Source organism: Silene latifolia, chromosome 11 (assembly GCF_048544455.1).
Source record: "Silene latifolia isolate original U9 population chromosome 11, ASM4854445v1, whole genome shotgun sequence".
NCBI lineage: Eukaryota > Viridiplantae > Streptophyta > Magnoliopsida > Caryophyllales > Caryophyllaceae > Silene > Silene latifolia.
In genome coordinates, this window is record NC_133536.1 from 15,932,939 (window position 1) to 15,950,516 (window position 17,578).

Consider the following 17,578-nt stretch of genomic DNA (forward strand, 5'->3'; position numbering starts at 1 on the left):
CATAATTGGTTGAGGAGGCATAGCCTGAGTAATTGTCCAATTTTCAGGGAAAGATATTTCTTCCCATTTAATAGCCTTTCTTGTAGTGATATTAGATCTGTTACAATTGGTTTCAATAATAATAGTCTTATTTATAGCTTTATCAGCCAATCTACAGTGAGGATTTAAAGTATATAAAGGTTTATAATAAATCCTGTAGCAAATACAAATTAATTCAGATCCTTTAGCATAATTGTAACCATGAGTTTTAACATTCAAAGTTAAAGCATCTAATATATTAGCATCTGTTAAAGATAATTGTAAATTTGGGTAAACGTCAAAATATACTTTGGACCATGAGCCGATCGATTTAACAACTCCAATAATTGACTTTTGCCAATTCAAATTTCTGCCATCTCCTAAGGCTGCAATAAAACTTTCTGGTAATCCTTCCAGAGTTAGTGGTTTAAAGGCCACTTGGACTAAACCAATATGAATAAATTGGTGCTTAGATTTTCTTAGTGGTTCTAAGTCACTATTGTTTAATAGTTGAAGATACATTTCTTCATTATTTAGAGAAATAGATTCCTCTGTGGTTTTAACTCGTGTTTTTAACCCGATATATTCAAAAAACCCATAATTATAATAGTTCTTTTGCTAACTTCCTGAATTGTCCATTTGTTTAGCAACTCTAAATTCTGAGGATATTCAACCTCTTCACATCTTTTTTTTCACATGAGACTTACCCGTATTAAGTACGCGTAAACTCATAAGATGAGAGAGTGTTGAATTATGACTTAACTATCATAAATTATATATACTTCCATGGCTCTGATATATATATATATATATATATATATATATATATATATATATATATATATATATTTAGGATCCGGTGAGAACGGTGAGAACAAGCTAATCTAACCCCTACTAACCACCCTTTTATTCCCGATAAATCCATTTTCTCAAACACACTGCCATAGCACCATTCCCATTTGCTAAAACCAGCCACTAGGCAACCACCCTCACACGCCGTCAGACAACCACCGGAGGTTCGACTACAGCTCGTCGGCGCCGGATCTCCGGCAGCCACCACAGCCATAAACCTTCAACATACTGCAATCTTCAGTACAAATTTTGTGTTTCTTCTTCATTTTCTTCCCTCAACTACCACTGTCGACGCTTGCCACCGTGATCACCTTGTCGCCACCATCCTTCCCGCCGGCGACGCATGGTAAATGATATTTGTGGATAAATCAGGTTAAAATCCCTCTCGTATCCTCTCTCTTACTCTAATTTCTGGTTCGATTTTCAGAGCGATGTCGATGAAGGTGGTTGTAATGGCGACCACTGTCAGTCAGACTGACTCAGTCTATCACCATCTCCGACGACCATAATTCAAATTCATTGATTATGCTCGAGGTAGAGAAACGGTAGAGTTGTGCTTGGTTTTTGTATGGTTTCATGGTGCGCCGGTACCATCTGGCACTGGCGATTATGGAGGGGGTGCAGAGGATGCACCCGCACCCCCTTTGTTAAAAAATAAGTATAATTTTGTGTAATTAAGAGACATATTAACTATGTAGGTTTAGTGGTTGTGTGTAGTTTTTCCTTAGTCAAGGTCATGGGTTCAATACTTCTAGTGAACATTTTCTATTGATTTTTTTTTGACCATTTGTGTTGTGTATATTATTCCCAATTACACAAGAAATTATTATGTTAGAACCAAATTTCTCATTATATAAATATATTTCCGCAACTTCCGTAATTTCGTTAATTTTTCGCACCCCCGTCCACTGAACCCGAGAATCGCCTCTGCCATCTGGTGTGTCGGTGATGTCGCGGCAGGGGTGACGCAAGTATGGTGGTGACACGCTTTAGTTTCATGTAAGTATTTCCAATACCAAATCAATAGACCTTCCAATCTCGTCTAATCATTTAATCAATCAATCAATTTCATGTCTTTGTAGAAACATATACTGTATATCAATTTGTTGAAACAATTGCAGTTTTTCAGGTTGTAACTAAATTTGTTGAAATAAATTGCAGTGTGAATTACATTAAGGGTCAGGAGTGGCAGAGCTATTATCAGCAATGGCTGCTGGTTGGAATGCAAAAGTAATAGTAGAAACATGGTCACAAGGTGGCCTCATTCCCACTAGCATTGACAAAGAAAGAATGGCTGAGAAAGATTCATTGGCACAGTCACAAGGTGAGAAAGATTCATTGATGAGAAAGATTCATTGATGTAAGAAAGATTTTAGTATGGCAAAGAAAGAATGGTAACCAACGTTGCAGGCTTGCAGCATATGGGTGGCCCGTTCTTTTATCTTATTCTATTCCTTAACAATTTTAATAAAGTAACTCTCGTTCATTCCCACTTTTAGGATTTATTTTGTCTCTTCCTCCTTGAATATGTTAGTATTGATTCTTCCTTTTATAATTCATTGGCGCAGGGCTATTATCAGCCATTCTTTCTTTGCCGTATCAATTTCATGTCTTTCTTACATCAGTGAATCTTTCTCTGTGCCAAAGTTGAGCCTCTAGTGAATATGGGTCAAATCACAAGGGTAACTGTGCCAACGAATCTTTCTCTGGCAGTCGTTTCTGAGCTAGATGATCTCACTGTAGGTGGTCTTATTAACGGCTATGGAATCGAAGGAATCTCCCATATTTATGGTATGTTTGCAGACACAGTTGCAGCATATGAGATAGTTTTGGGGGATGGACGTGTTGTGAGAGCTACCAAGGATAACGAGTACTCTGACCTCTTCTACGCTATTCCGTGGTCTCAAGGTACTCTGGGATTGCTTGTTTCAGCTGAAATTAAGCTTATTCATATAAAGGAATACATGAGGTTGACATATAAGCCAGTAAAAGGAAGCTTGAAACAAGTTGCACAAGGCTATGCGGATTCCTTTACAGTTCCTCAGAGGGAGTGATGATGACAGGGAGATACGCATCCGAGAAAGAGGCTAAGAAAAAGGGTAATGTGATAAACAATTATGGAAGGTGGTATAAACCCTGGTTCTATCAACATGCCCACACAGCTCTTAAAAAAGGGGAGTTTGTGGAGTAAATATTATCCAACGGCCAATAATTTTTACAATATCAATTCCATCACTATATGATTACGTGTTTTTGGGGGCGCAAATTTCGTCGAAATATTCATACTGTTTATCAATCCTAGGAGAAGAGATTTGTTCATGTTCATCAATCCTTGGAGAAGAGATTTGTTCATGTTCATCAATCCTTGGAGAAGAGATTTGTTCCTAGGAGAAGAGATGACACAGTTATCAAATCTCATAGTGATCAAGTTGTTCGAATGAGATGTTCTTCCCCTGTAATTTGATATTGTAAAAATTATTGGCCGTTGGATAATATTTAGTATATCATAATTCGTATTTTTTTGTATATCTAGGATGGAAAAAAGTGTACCTAGTATGGATAAAAGTTTACCTAGAATACATGTAAAAAAAGTGTATCTACGATAGTATAGAATGTATTTGAGATTTGGTAAAAAATAAAAAAATGTATCTACATCGACAAAAAATGTATCTAGAATTATGAAAAAAAGTGTATCTACAATATGTTTTAGTGTACCTAAGATTTTGTTAAAAAAAAAGTATATCTAACATATATTTCTCCATTTTTGGTTAACAATATCATAAAACCTCGGAATCAATATTACATTCTATACATTCTACCAAAAAAGTGTATCTACATTCTTAAAATGCGTATATAGAATTTTGGTAAAAAGTGTACCTACTTTAGTTAAAAGTGTATATGAGATTTGGTAAAAAAAAAAAAAAAAAAAAAAAAAAAAAAAGTGCACCTTTTATATATATTCTAATGTATCTAGTGCGTTCTCACCGTTCTCACCGAATGGTCGTTCTCACCGGATCCCACCTCTATATATATATATATATATATATATATATATATATATATATATATATATATAGCCTTCCACACGGATTACTAGTATTCTTGTGCTCTTGCTTGAATTCGAACCCAAATAGCAAATGTAACAGTTGCTGAGACTGTTTCCTAGAACCATCAAACGCAACAGTCGCAACCACTATTTATTTACCTTGACTTTTAGCACTTAAGCCCATCATTTTTGTATCAAATACATGCTGAGGGAGAGACTGTTACTAACGTGTTTACTTCCGCTGTGTATAATTGATGGGTTCCAGATCTTGTATACTCTGTTTGGAAGATTTTATCGTCCTTGTTTATTTTCACGCGCCATGTGTAATTGGGTTCAAGGGTGTATTCGTTTGTGATGTGGCTGAGTTGCCGATTGTTGTCCTTCCTGAAACGGGATTGGCCGGGTTACTTTTCTCCAGATTCTCGAAGGATATTGACATTCCTGAAATTCTCAAGGACATGTTTATTCCGATACTAGCTGATAAATTCCGCATGGACATATTGTCGATAGAAATTAGGAGAAAGCTTGGTATGTAAATTCACTGACACGACATGAGTGACACCATAACTCTTTCGACCATAAGTTTATTAGGATTTAAATGTGATACATTTCGTATTATGTTTAGTAGGATTAAAATGTGATATATTTCATCTGTACATACTGGGTTGTCCTCATTAGCTAATCTCTGTACTCCTATATAGATATTATTAGAGAATAATTAACTAAATTATTCTATATGTATCTACTGTATATTGTGTAGCTTAGACAAAGATTTAGCTCCTTAATCTTAGGCTTAACCTAGCTAACTAATTCTCTTATCTTAGGAGTCTCACATTAACCTAGTCCTATATATTGATGTATTTATCAGTTTTGTAATTCAACGTTTTATTCAAATACAAATTATAATTCTCTACATAGTATCAGAAGAAAGGTTCGATCTCCTCACCACACACTAAAATCACACAAACCAGTGTTCCTCGATCAACTCATCAATGTCAAGCAACACCATTCCTAATTCTGTCGAGCCATCCAAACCCCTTGTGCTCGCCAACATTCACGCCGTCACCAAATTCGACGGCTCCAACTATCAACAATGGCGTACTCAATTTGATGCGCTCCTGCAAGGCTGATATAGGGATTTTCCGTCACTTCCCAATCAAAAACAATTTATAAAACCAAATAAAAGTAGTATTTATTCGGGTGTCGAACACGAAGATGGCGGGGGTTAGATACTTGGTTTGTTTAAGTCTTTAGTTTAGTCAAACAAAATAAGATGTTGATTTATCTAAATTAAGATGCAAACAAGTTAAATTAAACTAAATGGGATTGTATTCAATTGATGGAAGGCTAAGGTCTTTGGGTTCACAAAGGGCAATTAGGGGGAGAAACAAGGTCTAACAAGAAAAGGGTAATAATAGTGGTCAAGGGTTTAAGACTAATTTCTTAGTCACCTTAAGCTCCTCAATAAGTTGTCACTTGATCGAGATGAACTAGCTACAAATAAAGCATTAAGACTGCCCAATAGCAAGAGCACCAAGACGGATCGAATGCATCAAAGAGATGTTCTAACTTTCATTAAAACTCATCGATAAGCACTTCTAAAACTATCTAATAGCACAATGCACCAAGGTAAGCCAAACATGTTAATAAAATGTCCAATTTTCATTGAGGCATTTCCACAAACACTTCAAATGCATTAAGAGTAGAAACCAAATAATCACCCAATTCAAAAGGTTAACAACCCAAATTCATCCCCTTAATTACCCAAATTCCCCCTATGACCTTAGATAAGACTACTCACACATGTTCATGGGTGAGAAATTAACAACAAATTCCAACAAAACACAAGTAAACATTGCAAACATGATAAAGACTAATACTTTTGATGAATAACAATTAAACAACATAAGAAATGTAAACAAATGAAAATAATGTAAACAAAAGATGAGAATTGTACCAACAAAGAGGAAAGTAACAATCTTGGACAATAATGGAAGAATGAATTTCTTCTAATCTTCAAATACAACCCAAAATACTAATTGTATACTAATGAGAGATGAAGAACTTGCATAAACAAAGGAAGAATTTAACTAATAATTAAAGAAAGATTGCAAATTTTATTGAATGAAAATGAGAGAGTAAATATTAGGGTTCTACAATATTGAGAGAGAATGATGAACTAATCTAATTTTCTATCTAATGTAAGGTAGTGTAATGTGTTTCTAAAGTTCTTATGTGTGTCTTTTATACTAGTTATTAATATTAATAATACTACTAATTAGTAATTACTAATAATAATGATAATAATAATAATAATAATCCTAATAATGATAATAATACTCCCCATCTATCGACACATATGACACAAACAAAACAAAATTAAAGAGGAAGGGGAAACACGGGAAAAAGACGACAAAACGCAGCAAAGGGGGGGCTCTGCCGGTCAGCCGGCGGTCGGTGCGAGGTGTCGGCAGCCACGTAGCTTGAAGAAAGGGGTGAATTAAATGGGGTGTAGTCTATGCTTGTCATTTCGGCTGCCGGCAACCGCATAGAGCATAAGAAATTGATGCAAGGTGGATTGTGGTGTTGCGTGCCGTGAGTCTTCTGCCGTCTTACCGCGGGCTAGGACCGGTAGCGAGTCTTCATAAAAAGGAGGTAAATAGCGTGTGCGGCTACCGGCAGGGCATGTCAGCTGCCGGCAAGCCGGCATGGAGAACAATGGTTTCCAAATAACTCGTTTCGATTCCGAGTTCGAATCTGATTATGCTTTGGTGATGGTGGAGTTGCTTTTGTTGTCGTGGTGGTATGATGGTTGAATGCGGATGTCGGGTTGATAGAGGAATTGTTGCTGGTTGTCGTTGCATTGAGAAACGGAGCAGGGGACGTCAATGGTGGTTTGCAGGGGAGGTGTTTATGGCAGGGGAAGTTGGTGAAATGAAGATGGTGAAAATGGAGGTATGTTAATGGCGTTGATGATGGGGATGACCGAATGAAGGTGAAAGTTGGGTCTCTTGTGGTGATTTCGTATGACGGAAAAAATGGTGATGAATGATGCGGGGAAGATGATGAAGAAGCAATGTCCGATTACGGTGAATATGCGTCTAAGTCAAAGTTGACTTTGCTACATTTGATTAATGCTATACTTCGTATTTGACCCATCTCAATTCCATCTCGATTTACTCTAACTTGAATCCTGTCTTTATTATTCTCCTTCACCTACAAATTATAATTAATAAAATAATTAATATAATAACACAATAATAGCAATAATACTGATATTATATAAAAACCCGACTGAATATTAAAGATAACTACGAGGACTAATTATTATAAATTACTAATTTAAATGAGCTATATAATCAATGAAACGCACAAAATCGAGTCGGAATAAGCTATAAATGCGGGGCAAAATATAACCAAAATACGAGTCATCAAATCTCCCCACACTTAAACCTTACTCGTCCTCGAGTAAGCTCATTAAATTAAACTAAGACCCGTAATATAAGAGAACTAGCTAAACTAATAATATCCGATGAAAGACAATTAACGGGCCTTCTCCGTCCCTTCAACTCACAACGAGACACTTATGAGGTAAAGTGCCTCCTTGCAAGGCAAGTGGGGTCTTGCCAAAATGGCGATGCATCTAACATGTAAGCACATATGCAAGTAATAGAATGCATCTAACAAAAAGTCACCCACTTTCCTCATCTAAGCGGGGTTTTGCTTTAAAATTGAAAGGTCTAGGTTAGGTGAAACCATCTCAAAACCTCAACGAGGTACCAACTCCCTAAACGTGGCACAAGCAACCCAAATATGTTCACAAAAGCCAAAGAAACACATTCTAAGGCAGGGAAAAGGGGAAGCAAGGCTAGTCCTCCAAGAATGACACGACACGCGCAAGATTCAACCAAAAGAGACCCATGGCTAAGGGGACTTAGACCATCGACAATCTCACGGATTTCACTCGTCACTCATTTAAAGACCGGGTGTTTTTGTACAAAAAGTAGCCAAACACTCTCCTACTACGACTCGTGAGAACGTGTCCGCAATCTAATGTGTAAAACAGTCCTATGTCCAAATGAGATGCAAAATGTAACAATGCGCAAGTCATGAAATAAGGGTTGTAATGAGGCTAAGGAGTAGGACGAAACGGGATTGGTGCAAGCACCGTTTGGATATGTGGAGTTCAAATCAAGAATTATCGACACATCACATCCCTTTCCTTATTGCAACACTTGAGACACGTCTATGCCCTAACATAGAATGGATCACCAAAACTATGCAAAAATTGCATAAACCCAACTCAAATTGGAAAAATTTGAAAGTACTCCTCTTATTTCAACAAATGGTAACGTCTACACCCTAACAAAAACCCGGTTTCCCAAGTCATGCAAAAATTGTGTAAACCCGACTCATTTTGGAAAAACATCAATTTGCCCCTTTATTTAGCAACGGCTCTTTCTACCCCGTTTAATGATGAGGAGGGGTGTTGCTTGCCTTTTTTCTTCTTTTAACACAAATATATACAAAACAACCAACTCTTTTTTTGAATTTTTCACAACTTTTTCACTTTTCTATTTTGTTTTTCATTTCTTTTTCAAAACCTCTTAATTATATACAATGCCAAATGCATACCAAATTTCGACCCAAGTGGATATGTATACTATCCACCACTATGACCCGAATCACCTCCTACAACACTACTACAAAACCGACCAATTCTTGATCAAGGAAGGGTGGTTATGGGATGTAGCTATTTTAGTGAGTTTGCCAAATGAATAGGTTGAGGCTCAAAGGGGGTGAATCAAAAAGGGAGATAATGGAAGGGACAAAACAAGGCAATTTGGCTATGTGAGGTTCATATGCATGTGGAAACAAATTTTATTTCATAACTTGTGCACAAAAAATGAAATGCAAATCATGGCCTAAGGACGGAATGACACACTTATGCGTCTAGACATAACACGTCTCGCGAGGAGACCTACTCACAATCCTAAGCGGGGGTCGGGTATGAATGCACCGACCCTAGGAGGCTCTAATCCTCACATTTGAGTAGCTAGGTCGAGGTCTAGGTCTAGCCTACGGTCCTCTCGGTCTCACAAGGCGGCCAAAACTTGGTGGACATGCCCTTTTTCCCATATGCTAACCATGTGACACGGGTGCGAGCCATGGGGAGGGGGAAGGCACGGTCAAGACATACATCATCATTGGGGTATCATAATCCCTCCCTAGACCACATTTTTTTGAAAACATGTATTCACAAACTCAATGCAAACGCAAATTAAGCACAAACAAATATATACAAGACACAATGCATGCGGAAATTGAGCAAACATGAATTGAAACGTGCAACAAGTTTTGACTAATCCTAGCAACACATCAACACCAACAATCCACAAGTTCCCCAAGGGAACATCCAAGGCACAAAATTTCCCATCCTCCTTCAAATATGCAAGATATAAAAAGAAAGAACGGTAAAGGAGTAAGAGATAAGAACGTCTATACCAAGCGGTCTTCTAGTATCCTTTTTGCCTCAAATGGTCAATGCATATGCCAAAGGTTAGCCAAACATATATATACAATGCAATATTTTTGGAATTTTTGAATTTTTTTCGATTTTTAGGCATTTTCATGATTTTTCTTAAATTTACAAGTATAAATGTATATGCACAAATATAAACAATATTCACAAAGTGGATATTTCCCTCCCCACACTTGAAATTTACATTGTCCTCAATGGAACAAAGTATAGGGAGAGAATAGGGAAAATAAACAACATATTTTTGGTGGTTTTTGAATTTTTCGAAATTAAAGAACATGTTTTTTGGATTTTTTTGAATATTTGGAAATAAATAACATGTTTTTGTATTTTTAAATGATGGAATTTCCTCCCCACACTTATTTATTTACATAATTCCAACGGAAATAAATGTGTGAAGGAAATTCGGAAATGAAATACATGTTTTTGTTGATTTTTGATTTTTCAAATTTTTAGTGGTTTTTGTTTAATGAATATAATGCATGAACTATCCTACATGCTAAATTGAAAGTACAATGCAAACTACACTACATGAATGCAAAGAGAGCTAATTTAGATTAACTCCTATTCTAATCATGTTACTAAATGCAAAATGCGGAAAAAAAAACTTAATTAAAGAGAAGGAGAAGAATATATACATTGCGGTGGTTCTTAAGTAACTCCACCAAACCTCTTCATTCAAAGACTTCATTCAACCGGGATCAATATCCCGAGATCCCACCAACTTTCTACCTTCAATACAAGGATCAACAACATATGAACCCTTGTTCTTCATCATCAAAGCATGCAACTTACTCATGGCATCTTGAACTTCTTGCCATTTTCGGTTCATTTCTTCTTCAACCTTTTCCTTAGTCTCTTTGTCAACATTAGGGTCACATACCCTTTTTCCTTTCGATCTCTTCCTCCATATTTTTGGCTTCTTCTTTTCAATTCCCGGTTTTGATTTTGGAGGGGCATTGGTGCTATAATTGAACTCGGTTTCCCAAGTCTTGCCCATTTCCCCACACTTATCTTTAACATTCACTTCTTCTTCAAGGAACTTATCCGGTGGCTCATCATCAACTTTTGGCTCACAAGAAATTAAGAGCTCCATGTTCTCATCTTCATTCTCATGGAGTTCTAATGTTTCCACGGCAAACATGTTTTGAACCACGGTTTTCTTTGAAGCATATGGTAGCTTGAATTCAACTTTTTCCTTCCCAACTTTGAATGACAATCGTCCCTCTTTGACATATATGATAGCTCCTCCCGTGGCCAAGAATGGCCTACCAAGAATGACACGAGAGCTTCTTCCCATAGGGATGTCCAACACAACAAAGTCGGTAGGAATTGAAAGCTTACCAATTTGAACCATGATATCCTTGAGAATCCCATTTGGAGATTTGATTGTTCCATCGGCAAGTTTGATTGTAATGGAAGTGCGGTCTAAACTTGAAATATTCAACCTCTTCACAAGGGCAAGTGGTATGACACTCACACTTGCCCCTAAGTCACACAAAGCACTATCCACCTTTTGGTCACCAACGGTACAAGGAATTGAGAAACTCCCGGGGTCATCAAGTTTGATGGGGATTTCTTTAGACTTGACCACATTGCACTCTTCACTTGAGGCATCAAGCTCATGTTTACTAATGTCCACTCTTCTAGAAATGACTTCTTCTTGCTTGGCCAAAGAGTGTTCTTCTATCATCACCACCTCTTCTTCTTCCGGGCTCTTCTCAACTTCTACCATCACATTTGGTGATTTCACAATTTCTTCAAGCATAAATTCTTCACTCATAGTGGTTGGTGAAGTCATAATCATCTCTCCCTTACCCGGGTCAACTTCAACATCCAAGCTTGTACCATGAATTGTCATTATTTGCTCAAGCACATAGTCTTCTATGCTCTCTTTTTCGGGCTCACGGTCAACTTCTTGGAATGTTTTCATAGCCATGGAAAAGGGAGTAGTGTAAGATAACTCCTCTTGACTTGGCAAATCAAATGACTCTTCTCTTTCCTCTTCAACTCCAACCATGATAGCATTAACTTCCTTTGCCTTCATAGGGTCTCTTGGATTTTGCCCTTGTCTTAGAAATACACCCGGTGGTTTTTGAGAACTCATGAGAGCTTGGGAAGCCACTTTAGCTTCAAGACTCTTGATTTGTTGTTGGGTTCTACTTGCCAAATCCCCTATCAACTTCACCAAGTTGTCATATTTATCATCTTCCATTGTATTGCTTGCTTGGGGTGGTGGCTCTTGGTTGCAAGGTTGGTTGGAAATAGGAAGAGGAAAGTCATATCCTTGAACTCTAAAGTTGGAATTTTGGTTTTTCCCTTGGTACCCTTAATTGAACCCTTGGTTTTGCCCTTGGTTGTACCTTTGATTATTGTTGTATCCTTAATTGAACCCATTGTTGTTGTTCCATTGATTGAATCCTTGGCCAAACCCTTGGTTAGCTTGGTTTCCTTGGTTTCCTTGGTAAAAGTTTTGATTACCTTGGTTCCCTTGGTTACCCTTATAATCTTGATATGCTTGAGATTGGTTGGCAAAGTTTTGGTTGGATCCTTGGTTGTTGTTGAATGAGGGTCTAGGTGGACGGTTGGAAAAATTGTTAAATGCTTGGAAAGCATTCACCTCTTGCACATTGTTCCCATCAAAGTTGTTGTAATTGTTGGCACACAAGTCATATGTGTGACCACTTCCTCCACAAAGTTCACAACTTGAGACTTGAGCCACTTCCTCCATGGGTGCCCCATGTGAGGTTGCGGCTTGGTGCACTTGATTTCTTTGAAACTTCTCAAATTGTTTTGTGAGTAAGTCGAGCTTGGCATTTGTCTCGGAGTTGGAGGAGTTTTCCTTAGGAAACTTCCCATTCCTTCTTAGCATGTTTCCTCTAGAACCATAGTTTGCTTCCGAATCTACCATTTTCTTGATCAATGCCGTGCCCTCTTCATCACTCAAGTGATCAAATCCTCCCCCCCGCGGAGGCATTTACCATCTCCTTAGTCCTCGGTAGCAAAGTTTGGAAGAATGTTTGAGTGATGTACCATTCCGGTATTCCATGGTGGGGGCAACTTGCTGTCAAGTCTTGATAACGGTCCCAAGCTTCACCCAAAGACTCCCCATCCTCTTGTTGAAATGTATGAATCTCATTACGAAGCATCGCGGTCTTTGAGGAAGGGTAATACTTGGCCATGAATGCTTTAGCCAGAGCATCCCAAGTAGTGAAAGTATCCGGTGGGTGAATGTTCAACCATCGATCCGCTTTGCCCGTCAATGAAAACGGAAACAACATCATTCTCAAGGTGTCTTCGGACACCCCATTCTTCTTCATCATTGAAACTTTTCTTTTAAACTTCCGGAGATGAGCATGAGCATCCTCTTCAATATGCCCCCCGAACAAATCCTTCTCAATCAACCCGACTTGGACGGGATGCATCTCAAAGTTGTTGGGAGCCAAGGCGCCAAAATTAATTGGGTCACAAGCATCATTGTGGTTAGGACGGTTATGGTCACGTAAAGCCATTGGTGGTAGATTTGGTATATGAGGGGGTGGTGTTTGAGGTGGAGTATTTGGGAGTTGGAAATTGTAGAAAGGATTTTCTAGGGGGTGATCAATGGTGTTGTTTGGTTGTTGTTGTGTTGTGTTTTCAAAGAGAGGTTGGGTGGGTGAATTTGCTTGGTTTATGGTTGCTTGAGAAGAGGTTCTAACCCTTGCAATGGTCCTATTCCTTAAGGCTCTAAAAAGCCTTTCGGGATCGGAGTCAAAGAGCAAAGCTTGGTGGTTCCTCCTAGGCATACAACTTGACAAACCGTAAGAATCCTAGTGCTTTTACACACTAGGGTAAGGCAAAAATCACACACACTCTACAAGAAGCACACAAGCTACACAAACAAGCAAACAACAAGTAAAGACTAAAGCTAGAAACTTCAACTAACTAAGCATAACCTAACGCCATCCCCGGCAACGGCGCCATTTTGATATAAGGATTTGCCGTCACTTCCCAATCAAAAACAATTTATAAAACCAAATAAAAGTAGTATTTATTCGGGTGTCGAACACGAAGATGGCGGGGGTTAGATACTTGGTTTGTTTAAGTCTTTAGTTTAGTCAAACAAAATAAGATGTTGCTTTATCTAAATTAAGATGCAAACAAGTTAAATTAAACTAAATGGGATTGTATTCAATTGATGGAAGGCTAAGGTCTTTGGGTTCACAAAGGGCAATTAGGGGGAGAAACAAGGTCTAACAAGAAAAGGGTAATAATAGTGGTCAAGGGTTTAAGACTAATTTCTTAGTCACCTTAAGCTCCTCAATAAGTTGTCACTTGATCGAGATGAACTAGCTACAAATAAAGCATTAAGACTACCCAATAGCATGAGCACCAAGACGGATCGAATGCATCAAAGAGATGTTCTAACTTTCATTAAAACTCATCGATAAGCACTTCTAAAACTATCTAATAGCACAATGCACCAAGGTAAGCCAAACATGTTAATAAAATGTCCAATTTTCATTGAGACATTTCCACAAACACTTCAAATGCATTAAGAGTAGAAACCAAATAATCACCCAATTCAAAAGGTTAACAACCCAAATTCATCCCCTTAATTACCCAAATTCCCCCTATGACCTTAGATAAGACTACTCACACATGTTCATGGGTGAGAAATTAACAACAAATTCCAACAAAACACAAGTAAACATTGCAAACATGATAAAGACTAATACTTTTGATGAATAACAATTAAACAACATAAGAAATGTAAACAAATGAAAATAATGTAAACAAAAGATGAGAATTGTACCAACAAAGAGGAAAGTAACAATCTTGGACAATAATGGAAGAATGAATTTCTTCTAATCTTCAAATACAACCCAAAATACTAATTGTATACTAATGAGAGATGAAGAACTTGCATAAACAAAGGAAGAATTTAACTAATAATTAAAGAAAGATTGCAAATTTTATTGAATGAAAATGAGAGAGTAAATATTAGGGTTCTACAATATTGAGAGAGAATGATGAACTAATCTAATTTTCTATCTAATGTAAGGTAGTGTAATGTGTTTCTAAAGTTCTTATGTGTGTCTTTTATACTAGTTATTAATATTAATAATACTACTAATTAGTAATTACTAATAATAATGATAATAATAATAATCCTAATAATGATAATAATACTCCTCATCTATCGACACATATGTCACAAACAAAACAAAATTAAAGAGGAAGGGGAAACACGGGAAAAAGACGACAAAACGCAGCAAAGGGGGGGCTCTGCCGGTCAGCCGGCGGTCGGTGCGAGGTGCCGGCAGCGCGTAGCTTGAAGAAAGGGGTTGAATTAAATGGGGTGTAGTCTATGCCGGCCTGTCAGCTGCCGGTCAACCGGCATAGAGCACAAGAAATTGATGCAAGGTGGATTGTGGTGTTGCGTGCCGGTAGCCCGGCTGCCGGTGGCTAGGACCGGTAGCGAGTCTTCATAAAAAGGAGGTAAATAGCGTGTGCGGCTACCGGCAGGGCATGTCGGCTGCTGGCAAGCCGGCATGGAGAAAAATGGTTTCCAAATAACTCGTTTCGATTCCGAGTTCGAATCTGATTATGCTTTGGTGATGGTGGAGTTGCTTTTGTTGTCGTGGTGGTATGGTGGTTGAATGCGGATGTCGGGTTGATAGAGGAATTGTTCTTGGTTGTCGTTGCATTGAGAAACGGAGCAGGGGACGTCAATGGTGGTTTGCAGGGGAGGTGTTTATGGCAGGGGAAGTTGGTGAAATGAAGATGGTGAAAATGGAGGTATGTTAATGGCGTTGATGATGGGGATGACTGAATGAAGGTGAAAGTTGGGCTGCTGTGGTGATTTCGTATGACGGAAAAAATGGTGATGAATGATGCAGGGGAAGATGATGAAGAAGCAATGTCCTAATTACAGTGAATATGCATCTAAGTCAAAGTTGACTTTGCTACATTTGATTAATGCTATACTTCGTATTTGACCCATCTCAATTCCATCTCGATTTACTCTAACTTGAATCCTGTCTTTATTATTCTCCTTCACCTACAAATTATAATTAATAAAATAATTAATATAATAACACAATAATAGCAATAATACTGATATTATATAAAAACCCGACTGAATATTAAAGATAACTACGAGGACTAATTATTATAAATTACTAATTTAAATGAGCTATATAATCAATGAAACGCACAAAATCGAGTCGGAATAAGCTATAAATGCGGGGCAAAATATAACCAAAATACGACTCATCAAAGGCTATGAATTAACATCCTATATTGACGGTACTCCTCCTCCCTCACAATTTCTTGAGGAGAAGGACAAACAACCCGTCCCCAATCCTGCGTACAAGACTTGGTTCTGTCAAGACATGTTTCTTTTCGGTGCCGTGGCTAGTACCCTCACCCCATCCATTAGCCCTATCCTCAACCGCTTAACCACCACCAAAGAGGCTTGGGATGCCCTTGCCTCATCCTATGCCCGTCCATCTCGTGGTCACATAAAACAACTCCGTCACAAACTCAAACACACCACCAAAGGCTCTTCCTCTATCACTGACTATATGAACAAAATAAAAAATATTGTCGATGATCTCGCTCTTCTTGGTACCATCCTTTCCCAAGAAGATATCACTGATTACATCATTGACGGGTTACCCACATCCTACCAACCTGTCATCGATGCGGTCAATGCTCGAGATACACCAATCACCTTCACTGAGTTCCATGAAAAATTGATTCGGCAGGAACTCACACTCCAACAATCCAAGTCCTCCCAAACCTCTACCTTCACTCCCATGGCTCACCCTACTTATACACGCACTTTCGCTGCCCCTCCTCACTCCTTCACTCGCACCCCTGCCGTGAACCAGACCCCATCCGCCACCAACCAAAACCCCAAAAATCCTTTTCGAGGTAAGTGCTAGTGGTGTCATGTTCAAGGACATACCTTGTTCTTCTGCCCTATTTTTAAAGCACTCTACCCCGATATTCGTGTACCTCCTTACACCCGTACTCCATCCACCCAATCTCCCTCTGCTCAAGCCAACCCCACGACCCTTAATCCCCAGCCTGTGCCCTCCCTTTGGCTCCTAGACAGTGGTGCGTCCTACCACGTCACCACCGACCTTGCTAATCTTGCACTCCATCATCCTTATGATGGCACCGATGAAATTGTCATTGGTGATGGTTCCGGGCTGCCCATCTCCAACTCTGGTTCTGCCTCTCTTCCTTATTCCTCTTCCTCTTCTTTTCATTTACATAATGTCTTACATGTTCCACAAATGCATAAAAACATAATTTCCGTTTCACAATTTTGTGTTGACAATAATGTATGTATTAACTTCACTTCTCATTCTTTTATTGTCAAGGCATGTGATAATGGCGACACTCTCTTCACCGGCCCTGGCAAGGACGGTGTATACTATTGGCCTTCGACGTCGTTCCCGCAAGCACACACGACTCATGTGTCCCAAGCTGATCTTCACCATCGTTTTGGACACCCCCATTCCCTTGTTTTTAATCAAATTTGTTCTAGTTTAAACATTAAACCTTTATCTTCCGCTCATAATAATAATAATTGCAATGCTTGTTCGATTTACAAAAGTCATAAATTACCGTTTACTGTTTCGTCTCTCACAACTCAATTTCCTCTTGAAGTAGTTTTCAGTGATTTATGGACATCACCAGTATACTCATTCGACAATTACAAATACTACGTAATTTTTGTTGATCATTTTACGAAATTTACGTGGTTATTTCCTCTCAAATGAAATCCGATACTCATCGTATATTTTTAAATTTCAAAGCCTTTGTAGAAAAGCAATTCTCACGTCCTTTATTAACACTTTACTCCGACAATGGCGGCGAGTTCGAAAAATTAAAACCCGACCTCGCTGCTAATGGCGTCCAACATCTCACATCACCACCTCACACACCTGAGCATAATGGCTTTGCGGAACGACGCCATCGTCACATAGTCGACACTGGCCTTGCTCTCCTCTCTCACGCCTCAATGCCCATTTGTTATTGGTCCCTAGCTTTTCAAACTGCGGTGTACCTTATCAACCGTATGCCCACCTCCACTCTCAGTCACCACTCCCCTTATTTTACCTTAT

At 38.5% G+C, this 17,578-nt stretch overlaps 1 protein-coding gene and 1 non-coding gene across 7 annotated transcripts; both read left to right on the forward strand.

Moving 5' to 3' along the window:
- Positions 1-892: 892 nt before the first annotated feature.
- On the forward strand, positions 893-2,997 carry LOC141612737 (delta(24)-sterol reductase-like). 6 transcript variants are annotated; one of them, XM_074431513.1, is made up of 3 exons: positions 893-1,869; positions 2,032-2,194; positions 2,614-2,997. In XM_074431513.1, the coding sequence occupies exons 2-3, from the start codon at positions 2,077-2,079 to the stop codon at positions 2,922-2,924; spliced, it is 429 nt and encodes a 142-aa protein (XP_074287614.1). In that variant the 5' UTR covers positions 893-1,869; positions 2,032-2,076; the 3' UTR covers positions 2,925-2,997. The 6 variants fall into 6 exon arrangements, 5 of the variants coding, with proteins under 5 accessions (XP_074287614.1, XP_074287613.1, XP_074287615.1 ...); XM_074431512.1 differs by having other exon boundaries at positions 893-1,242; XM_074431514.1 differs by having other exon boundaries at positions 893-1,216; positions 1,298-2,194.
- Positions 2,998-12,497: 9,500 nt separating this feature from the next.
- LOC141615791 (small nucleolar RNA R71) lies at positions 12,498-12,604 on the forward strand. The gene has a single exon (XR_012530188.1). It is a non-coding gene; the product is annotated as a small nucleolar RNA R71 (small nucleolar RNA).
- The last annotated feature ends 4,974 nt before the right edge of the window (positions 12,605-17,578 follow it).